The sequence below is a fragment of the Octodon degus genome, unplaced genomic scaffold (assembly GCF_000260255.1).
Source record: "Octodon degus isolate 3935 unplaced genomic scaffold, OctDeg1.0 scaffold00126, whole genome shotgun sequence".
In the NCBI taxonomy this organism is placed as follows: Eukaryota; Metazoa; Chordata; class Mammalia; order Rodentia; family Octodontidae; genus Octodon; species Octodon degus.
This window is the reverse complement of record NW_004524702.1, coordinates 7035873-7046085: the sequence shown is the minus strand read 5'-3', so window position 1 is coordinate 7046085 and position 10213 is coordinate 7035873. Positions and strand designations below refer to the sequence as shown.

The 10213-nt window shown below is 58.4% G+C and overlaps 1 protein-coding gene across 1 annotated transcript in view; it reads right to left on the bottom strand.

Moving 5' to 3' along the window:
- Vwa5b2 (von Willebrand factor A domain containing 5B2) overlaps positions 1–9630 on the bottom strand; it is an 11395-nt gene extending 1765 nt beyond the window's left edge. Inside the window, exons 1-15 of the mRNA XM_004640797.2 lie at positions 9492–9630; positions 9239–9409; positions 6983–7202; positions 6661–6818; positions 6106–6237; positions 5610–5734; positions 5075–5230; positions 4689–4799; positions 4400–4608; positions 4204–4315; positions 3414–3599; positions 2641–2812; positions 2246–2559; positions 1663–1852; positions 1202–1567 (exon numbers count right to left, since the gene is read on the bottom strand). Coding sequence (XP_004640854.1) covers positions 1202–1567; positions 1663–1852; positions 2246–2559; positions 2641–2812; positions 3414–3599; positions 4204–4315; positions 4400–4608; positions 4689–4799; positions 5075–5230; positions 5610–5734; positions 6106–6237; positions 6661–6818; positions 6983–7202; positions 9239–9409; positions 9492–9630 — 2761 coding nt within the window. The remainder of the gene's footprint in view (positions 1–1201; positions 1568–1662; positions 1853–2245; positions 2560–2640; positions 2813–3413; positions 3600–4203; positions 4316–4399; positions 4609–4688; positions 4800–5074; positions 5231–5609; positions 5735–6105; positions 6238–6660; positions 6819–6982; positions 7203–9238; positions 9410–9491) is intronic.
- Positions 9631–10213: the final 583 nt, after the last annotated feature.

Genomic DNA, 10213 nt, shown 5'->3' with positions numbered 1-10213 from the left:
GACAGGGGTTCTATCCAGCCCCACCGCTGGGGCACGCTGAGATGGCAATTGAGACTGGGTGTGGTGTAGCATGCATGTAATCCCAGCACTTGGGAGGCTGAAAACAGGAGGATCACTAGGAGTCTGATCTGTGTAGTGAGACACTGTACTAAATATATTTTAAAAAGAACAGAACAAAAAAAAAAAAAAGAACAGAACATTGCACGGTTCTTTTTATTCCATTCTTTCTGGTACTTCTGATAGAACTTCCTGTGTGCATGGAAATGTGCCATGTCTGTGAACCAGTGTGATAGCCAGTAGTCATGTGACTACTGGACACTTCAAGTGTACCTGGTGCAACTCAGGGACTGAAGTTTTGTTTGTATGTGTGCACGTACACCATATTGGAATTGAACTCAGGACCTTGTGCTAAACTACATTCCCAGCCTCTTTTTTGTTTGTTTTTAGTATTTTGAGGCATGGTGTCACTGGTGTCAGTATGGTGGTGCATGCTGGCTTTGAACTCACTATGTAGCCCAGGATGGCCTCAAACTCCTGCCTCAGCCTCCTGAGGGCCAGGATTACAAGTGTGTGCCACCACACCCAACTCTCAGCTTTTTATTTTTAATGTATTTGGTACAAGGTCTCACTATACAGATAGGACTCGTAGTGATCCTCCTATTTTCAGCCTCCCCAGTGCTGGGATTACAGGCGTGACCCACCATACCTGGTCTCAGTGGCTGGCTTAGTGTGCCATGTGGTACCAGGGATCACACCCTAGTCCCTGCGCTTGCCTAAGTAGGTGCTTAGTCTGCTGAGCTATCTTGCCGGCTCTTTCCCAGTTATTTTATTTATTTGTGGGTTTTTTTTTTTTTTTTTTTGGTAGAACTGGGGATTGAACTCAGGCCCTTGAACTTGCCAGAGAGGCACTTATTCCACTGAGCCATCTCCCCAGCCCCCCAGCCTTTTTTATTGAGACAGGGTCTAAGATTCCCAAGCCTGGCCTCAAAACTTATGATCCTCCCCCCTCAGCCTCCCAGGAAGCTGAGAACACAGGTGTTCATCACCATGACTGGCTTAATTTTTTTATCTATGTGTTGAGCCATCTCAAATCATTTGTAAACAAAATGGGGAACAGAGAGTGATGCAACCCAGACACCTATAAACCTCAGCCACTCTGTCCCATACCTGTGGGCCCTGACTCAGCCCACTAGCAACTCACCCCGGTCAGCTGCAGTGTCAGCCCCTCCTCGGAGAGCCAGCTGTTCATTGTCCCGAACCACAGAGGCTGCTGTCAGCCGGTGGAGGGCTTGGTCCCAGGCAGCTTCTCTTCCAGGGTGCGACAGAGGCCACAAGCCATCCCCAGGCCCCCACAGTGTCTCAAGCCCAATGCCCACCTCCCAGCACACAGGCTGCTCCCCACACAGGCCCTGGATCACCACATGGCACCGGGGAGGCTCAGGGGGCAGCTGCTCAGCCTTGGCCGGGGCCAGAGGGACTGACTCCTCACAGGGGGGCACAGCCGTAAACAAGAAGGGTGGCTCCATCAACATGTCCCAGTCCATGGGGACAGGGGAAAGAAGGTTTCCTGTGGAAAGAAGAGGGCTGGGGTAAGGGCAATGCAGTGCCTAGGCGCCAAGGCTCCTTGGTGTCAGGGACGCCATCGCCTCTCCCCACCCTTACCTGAGTCATCCAGGCCCTGACCCAGCTGTTGGCCTGGCTCTGGGCCAGCCCCATCTGGCACTGCACCCAGAGATGGATGCTGAGGTTGGCCAGGCATGTAGTTTGCCCGACCTGTGGGGGACGAGAGACTTCGACCAGCCAGGGCTGCTCTGTGCCGACGGCCCAGCACCTCAGCACTCAGGGCTCCTGCCTGCTCAGGAGAAGTGGGGTCACTGGTCAAGGAATGCAGAGCTCCTGGTCATCATTGACCCCCACACAGCTGGCTACATGGTCATGTGATCTCATGGCAGCACTTCTCCCCCTTAAGAGTGTTGCTTGTCTCTATGTTTTTGCTTATGTCTTCTCCTTTTTCCCTACCTAGCTTCTATTTAGTCTTTTCCCTGTTCCACAGTTAGCTATCCTGGTTCTGGACTCCCCTAGCACTATGTCCGGTGTTCATCACTGGTTGTTATATCGTGTAAAGACTGGAGATCAATCTATCACCTATCTAGACTGAATAGCCAGCATTACGCCATATCCGGCACATAGCAGGTGGTAATAAATCTACCCGCTACTTGATGGCTACATGTCGGCTGAATCTCACCTTGAATGGAGCTTGTGGGGGTACGGGCAGGGGGCAGGATCGGGAGCCTGCAGGTTCCCCGCAGGCCAGGTTGCGGCAGCCCTGCTGAGAAGGGGGATCCAGAGGAAACGTGCCCTCTGGAGAGCCGGGGCCCTGGGAGCCCGGGGATTCGCTGCTCCCGGTGGAGCCTGGGCCTGGCTCAGGGCTGGCGGAGCAGTGAGTGAGCACATACTGCTCCCGGATGTAGGAGGACTGGAAGATGCGGCGCCATATGGCTGTATCAGAGGAGGGGTTGGGTCCCGGGTCTGTGACTGGGTCTGTCAGAGCGTCTGTGCCTGTTGGGGGGCAGGAGAATGGGCCTCAGCCTGCCCCCCCCAAGCCCTCTCCAGCTAGCCCACATGTTTCCAGGCACTCACTGGGCTTCGAGTCCCCAGCAGCCCACAGGCAGGACAGCTCTGCAGACACAGTGCCTGTTCCTGATGGCTCGGAGGTCCCAGTGGGCTCAGTGCCAGGGCTGGTGGCAGATGGCACCTCCTCTGGGGATGGGAACACCGAGCCACCGCAGCTCTGCCAGCCAGGCTCTTGACCCTAGGAGGAACAGCTCTGAGAAAAAATGAAGGTAGCTATGCACTACCAAGCTCCAAACAGGACCTCATGGTGGAAGTAATGAAGCTAATAAAACAGAAGCAGAAGACCGGTGCTAGGGAAGGAGGAAACAAATGTGTTAGCCATAAAGGTTAGCAGAACTGCTTGTGCAGTGAGCTTGGGTTGGCCCAAGCTACCTGGCAGCCAGGTAAAAAGGCAATCTATTATATGACTCTCATAATAAAAAGAGGGAACGCATGCTTAGTTCCTCTAGGTAAACACAGCTTTTCCATGTCATTGTAACAGAGAATGTGTCAGACGGTGCTTTCTGTCAGACACTGTGGGAAGAGTGAGCAACCCTTTTGGCAAAAGCACCACAGCAAATGCTGGAGCTGTTTGACAGCCAAAAGCTTCCACGAGAAACAAGGGCAACACCCTACAGGACAGCTCCTTGCAAACCCAAGGAGAGGGGCAGCATGCGTTGCTCCAGGATTCTGAGTACAAATCTGTGGGCTCCTAGAGGTTAATAAAGGAGTTCTGCGAGAGAGTGTGGAGAAGAAAGGAGGGTGCTGAAGCTGTAGACTGAAGCCCTGGCTTGGCGTACCCCCAGAGGGCGGGTCCGGAAGCCATCCACCTTGAACAGCGAACAGTAGCCGAGCAGCTGGTCCCCAGGGTACAGAGCTGGGATCTCCCGCGGCGTGAGCAGAGCCTCCACAGCATCAGGCACAAACCAGTCCACAGAGATGTCACTGAGAGCCGGCTCTAGGGCCTTCCGCAAAGCCTGCACCATCTGGGGCGAGTGGCCAGAGGGGGGACACAGAGAGATTGGGTGTCACAGCCAGCTCTTCTCCGAGGGAGGGTGTCTGCTCAGCCCTGGACTGACAAGGGAAACAGGGCTGGGATCAAGAGAAGGCAGGCTCTGGGGGGCTTGAATCGGTTCAAGATCAGTCCAAGCAATTTAGTGAGATTCTGTGTCAAAAACAAAAACTGGAGTTCAATCCCCGGTTCCCCCGGGGGGAAAAAACTGGACTGGAAATGTAGCTCAGCGCAAAGGTCCGGATGGGGGATGAGGGTAAAGCTCGGTGGAGTATGCTTAGCGCTTGGTTCTCCAGGTCAGTCTGTTTCCTGGGCTGAGCTTAGCCCCTTGGATGGGACAAGACTTCTGAGGACAAGGTTCAGATTTGGGGGTGGTCACAGGCTGTCCTCACACTTAGCACCTTACACAGCACCTCGAGTCCTTACCCTGCTCTACATCTTGGGGAGAGTGGGAGGGGCCCGAGGAGGGGGAAGCCCTTGGGAGCTGTCCAGAGCCCCAGCCCCACGGGGCCCGTTTCAGTTCCGGGTGGGACTTGGGACGACTTCCAGAGCCGAGCATGGGTCCAGCGCCCACTCACCGCAGGTTGCAGCCTCTCCCCTGGCCGCAGGAAGTGGGCCGTGCCCCTGCTGAGCATGGCCAATCCCCGGAGCAGCTGGCGGCAGGCGGCTCCCAGCCCAAAAGAGAAGCACCTGAGGCACAGTGCAGACAGCGGTGAGCTCACCAAGTGCCCCAGCAGGCTCAGGCCTAGGCGCCCAGCTCTGCCCACTTTGTACCTGGCTGCCCCCCGGTGCCACCTCATGAGCTCCAGGGCTTGGTGGGTGGTGCCAGCTCCAGGTGCAGCGGCGGTGAGCAGGAAGAGCTGCCGAGGGTGGGCCCTGTGCTGGGGCTGCCCCAGGGCCCAGTCTAACGCAGCCAGCACATCTGGGGGACCATGCACTGCCTGCAGGGTCTCAGTGCTCTCACAGATCAGCCGCACGGTGTCCTGAAGAAGACGCAGGGGCTGGGCAGGGCAGGGCTGTATTGAGAGGACCCCAAGAGGCCCCCAACCCAAGCCACACTCACATCGCTGCAGGGCCGGCTCTCAGGGAAGAGCGGCTGCACGGATGTCCCAAACACGGTCAGGTTGACAAGTGTCTGAGGTGGGAGGGACTTCACGGCCAGCACAATGGCATCCTGGAAGAGGGGAGAAGACAGCTGATTGCTGGGCTAAAATGGGGCGCCAGGAAGCGTGTGGGCGGGAGACTGTGGTGGGGGTGAACCTGGGCTCTGATTGGGTTCCGAGCAGCCCTTGGACTCTGGGGGCGACAACATGTGAGTGTGTGAGAAAAGAACGGCTGACTGTGCCTGTGGAAGGATGGTGTCCTAATGAACATGGAAGACTGCTCAAGGCTGCCCTACCTCACCTCTGACCCAGCGCCCCCCCCCCACGCCCAGGGAGCCCCACGGGCCTTGTGAGCCGCACTGCTGCCATCCACCAGGAAGAGCAGCTCCCGAGTAGCTGTGCCCAGGTGTCCAGGGCCAGAGCTCAGGTCCGGGCAGAAGCTCAGCACCAGCACAGGGTTTAGCAGGATATCCTTGTGGAATCGGCGCTGCAGGAACCATACCTGGGCGGGGAGCACCGGGTCAGCCCGGGGGAGCTTCCTGCAGCTCAGTCTAGGCCGGCAGAGGGACATGGCCCTGGGGCCCCTTTCTGTTCAGTTCTCCCAAAAGGGCACCTTTGCAGTGGTCCAGGTGAAGGCAGGGGCAGGAGGGAGGCTGTCCCCTGCTTAAGTCAAACCTCTGTCCTCCCAGTTATCCCAGAGGGACACACACAGGCCCTCTGAGACAACATCCATCTGCCTTCTGGGGTGTACCAGCAGTGGCAGCTAGGAGAGATCTTTTGAGAAAAGAGGCCCTGCCCACCCCAACAGGAGCCTGTCCTTCACACAATACAACCGCCACCAGCTGGGAGCACAGAGGCCAGGCTGCGGTTCTGAGCCCTACCTGCTGGTCCCCATCACTGTCCCGTTGCTGCAGCCTCTGGAAATCCCGGCGGGCCCTCACCTGGGCTTCATATTCTGTGGAGCTCAGGCTGCCGGCCTCCAACATCAAGTGTGGCTGGTGCGGCTCTGAGGGGCGTGGGTGCAGACAGCTCCATGAGGAAACAGGGCCCACTGCCTAGTGCTGCTCAGAGCTGGGAACCGACCCAGAGCCTTCGCACTGCACTGTATCCCCACCCCTTATTTCTTACATTTTGAAACAAGGCCTCATCAAGTTGCCAGGTTGCCCAAGTTGGGCTTGAACTTGTGATCCTCCTGCCCTCAGCCTCCCAGCGTGCTATGATTATAGGCATGTGCTATTGTGACCAGCTCAGCTCCTCTGCCTTAAGAGCCACTGCACCATGGGCCTGTCCTCACAGAAGACTCAGCCTCCCTGACCTGGGACCCAGAAAGCTCCATGAACAAATATTTTCTACCCACTGCATGGCCCAGACTCTCACCACTGGGGTGCAGCAGGATCTCCAAGGGCCTATCACATGGGTGTCCCTCAGCCAGCGTGACACAGATGGTGGCTGCAGAGCTGGCATGAGGTGGAGCATCTGCCCGCAGGGCATGTGAGGGGCTCTCCAGGCCTATAGAACAGAGAGGCAGGGACAGGTGATGGTCACTTTGCTCCAGGCCAGCCCTAAGAACGCAGACATTTCCTCCCCCTGCTGTGGGAAGGGCACAGGAGTCCTGGTTGAGTGGCTCAGCTCTGCTTCTGATTTGTAGCTCAGATAGAAGAGGGAGGATCTGTATTTTCCTGGGCTGGGACCTGCGTTTCCAGCTGTGTTCTGGCTGGTCACTGAGTTACACATCAGCCAATGGGCATTCTGCCCGCCTCTTGCACAAAGAAAGTCTTTTTCTATGTATCTGCTTCATCGCAGTGGGGAATATATATAAACAAATGACACTGATGACAGTATGGCCTGCATTCGGTCCCCCTCTTCTTTTGGTCCTCTGTCCATCCCTGAGCTTCAATTATTTTCGACTGCTGCCTGGCCAGACCCACCCACCTGCCAGCAGGCAGGGACCGGTCACCAACATCTCGAAGGAGAAGGTATAGGGGGCAGGGCAGCGGGCAGGGCCTGAGAACACATCTGGAGGGGCAGTCGGCTCCACAAAGGTTGGCCCATCCTCTTGAGGGCTGCCCACCCCGAAGCAGTTGGTGGGGCTGGAAGGGACAAGAAGGGTCACTCCCGAGGCCCCCAGGCCTGACGGCTGACTGGCTCCCTCCCTCACCCCGTCCAGACCTGGGGCATCCCGCTGAAGCCCCCTCACCCGCACTAGACCCAGAGAAGCCGAGGGAGGGACGGAGAGAATCACCATAGGCCCAACCTGTCGTCACAGAGCCCCGGAGGCCTGGGGGGCCCTGGCGGGCCTGCTGAGGCCAATGGGGTGAGCACAGTGGGCAGCGCCACACGTAGCACCCCATCAGGCCTGGAGGGGAGCTCCCGGCTGCTGCTCAGGGTCACTGTCATGGTGCCAGCTGCGGCGATAAGGCCTGTGGGCAGCACCAGTGTGGACCGGGCCTGGGCCAGATCCAAGACAAGATGACCTGTGATGGGTAAGACAGGGACTGAGAGGAGGAACAAGCAGAGGGGACAGGGAAGGCAAAGAAGAGAAGCAGGTGCAGTTGGGGAGGGAGACATGAGATGAAGGATGGTGGGCAAAGCATGTGATGGTAGAGGGACCCAGGGGCTGGAGAGATGGCTCAGTGGTCCAAAGCACCTACTTGGAACTAGCTTAGCAAAGCATCAGGGACCGCGGTTCAATCCCCCAGCACCACATGCCAGCCAGCCCCGCCCCCTGGTGGGCTGAGCTGGCCACACACACACACCACTCTCTCTCTCTCTCTCTCTCTCTCTCTCTCTCTCTCTCTCTCTCTCAAATAAATAAAAAAAAATTTAAAAAAAATAGAGGGACCCAGCTACCATCAGCAAGGGATGGTGACACTGCTGCCAGGAGGGCTGAGAAGGGGACATATCCATCTTTCCAGGGTCCTGGGGGACCCACACCCTCTGCCTCTTCTTCCCTGCCTGGCTCAGCCTTCTGGGCACCAGAATCTTAGAAGATGGCTCCTGTGAGTAGACCTACCCCTCTAGCCGAGACCACTATGCTCAAATTCCCTTCTCATGAACATGAAGGGCTCCCAGTGCCACCAGGGCACCTCCAGGGCTTTGTACTGGGAGGAACAGTGGCTGCAGGGAAGCAGGATAAGAGTGCCGCACTTCTGCATAAAATATCTTCAATCAAGCACCCCTTTTACTCAGATTCCAGGTTCATTTAAGGAGCAGGAGTCATCTGGGCCTAGCCCAGTTTTCTACTACTCCTGCCTTACCACACCTCCCCACAAGAAGCACTGGCTCATCCTTTTGAGGACTACTTGCTGAAGGGAAGAAAAGGAAGGGCATAAGTAAGAAGCAAAGGGGCTTCCTCCCAGCCAGCAGAGGCAAGATGCAATGGAGAGAACACAGCATCAGGCTGTGAAGCTCAGCTTTGTTATTTCTAATTGTGCCCTTCAGCAACCTTCTTAGGAGAATCAGTTTCCCCATCTGTAAAATGGGAACATGATAACTATTCCTCAGAGACTGCGGTGAGCTTTAAATGGCAGAATGTATACAAAGTATTGAATATGTAAATGAGTGGCTGATATTCTCATCACTAAACTGGGAAGGCACCAACTGGCATACCTCATACCTCGCCCAGATTCACCACAGGTGACAGCAGTCCCTGGGCTTTGCAAAGGTTAAATCACCATACCCATGAGAATGACCTACTTAGCCAACTTTCCCTCCACTCCACCAAGGTCTTCCCTTCTCCTCCTCCACGCTTCAGAAACATTCCTGGGGCCTGAGCCCAGAGCTCCTTCTCGTCTCTCACTACCAGTGGGGCTTCTGCCAACTCTCAGCACATGGGATGGTCAACACCAGGTCAGGAGGAACATGGCAAATGAATGAAGAGGAGAAGGGATGCAGCGCAGCCACAGAACCCGCTCTGGGTGCAGCACCCATCTCCTCCCCACTGGGCCCCTTCGTGCCAGGTTCTGCGTGAGGAGCTGGGTCTCAGAGGTAACCAAAGCTGTCCTGAGATCAGGAGCTAAGGCTTCAGAGGAAGAAACAGACGTGCTGACGGGTGACAACAACTCCCCCTAGGAAGTGCTGCAATGAAGTGGCGGAAATGGCTGGGAGCAAGGGAGGATGCATTCGTTATTTGGGGCAGAGTAAGGGAGGGTTTCCTTCCCAGAGTAAGAGTGACACCTGCGTGCATCTTAAAGCAAAAATCCAAACGTCCTGGGAAGACAGCGGGGAGGCGAGATGGGTCCTGCTCTGGTGCCAGCGCTGTGGCACCCGATGTGGAAGGAGCTGGGGAACAGAAAATGGGTCCGGCTTTGGGGACAGGAGCACTCCCTTCACACCTTGGAAAGACTGTGGTCCCCAGGGCAATACGGGCCTGTGCTGCCACCAAGTTTTATGCTGCCAGGGCCACCTCCCCGCTGCCCGGAGTCCGCCAGGGTGTTGGGTGCGGGTGCGATGGATGGATGAGAACACAGGGCCTGGAGGAGCGGAGGGGCTGGGCGTGCCCCGGACTCACCCTGCGCGCAGCGGCGGGGCGTGGACGCCCCCGACCCGGGACCCAGCGCGCGGCAGCAGGCGGCCTGAGAGCGGCGCCGGCTCTGCAGTTGGAAGGACACGCGCCGTCCGGCCGCCTCGGCCTCGAAGCCCGACACTACCTCGGCTTCGGCGAGAGGGTACACGAAGACGCCTGCGGGAGGAGGTCGAGTTGATGGGGGTGGGCGGGCGGCCGGGAGGCGGCGGGGGCCTCCCGCGTCCATGCCTGGCCTCACCGTCCACCGGCTGCGGCTGCGGGTTGCGGTAGGTGAGTCGCGCCCGCAGGCTGAGGCAGGGGCCGTTGGCGCAGGCCCGCACGCAGGAGTCGGTGAGCGGCAGCGGCGTCCAGCTGGAGGGGCAGTAGAGGCCGGGCATGGTGCCCGCGGGTCGCCACCTGCAGGGGGCGCGGGCCCGGCTGCCCGGCGCGGAGCGAGCGGTTCTGTCCCCGGGACCTGGGAGGTTAATGATTAACCGCGCTGCGGGCGCCGAGAGTCCCGGCGCCGGGTACCTGGGGGCGCAGCTGCTCGTCACCGCCCCCACCCCCGGAGGCCCCCCGGGGCTCGCCGGCTGCCAGCTGTCGGAAGAGGCGCGGGTGGGGAGCGAGATTAAAGGGCCAGCATCTTCCCGGCGCTCGGCCGGGGGTGCTGTGCGGCAGGAAGCGCTGCAAGCTTTATCCTGGGGGGCTAGGGCGGGAGGACTAGACCCGGAGTGGAGAAGAGGGGCGCTCTGGAGGCCCGACGCGGAGAGGCGTCAGAACCCGGGGGTCCCGCAGCCGACCTCGCGCCGCCACCTCCTGCACCCGCGATGCTGCGGGCCTGGTCCCTGGTCGCCCCTCCCCGCGCGCCTCTCCTCGTCTCTGCCCGAGCCCGAGCCCGCCGGCTGGCTGGGTGGCTGGCCCGGCATCTGCGGGTGCTGACTGGGACTGCGCTGCAGCGGCGGCTGCGAGGGAGTGGGGCAG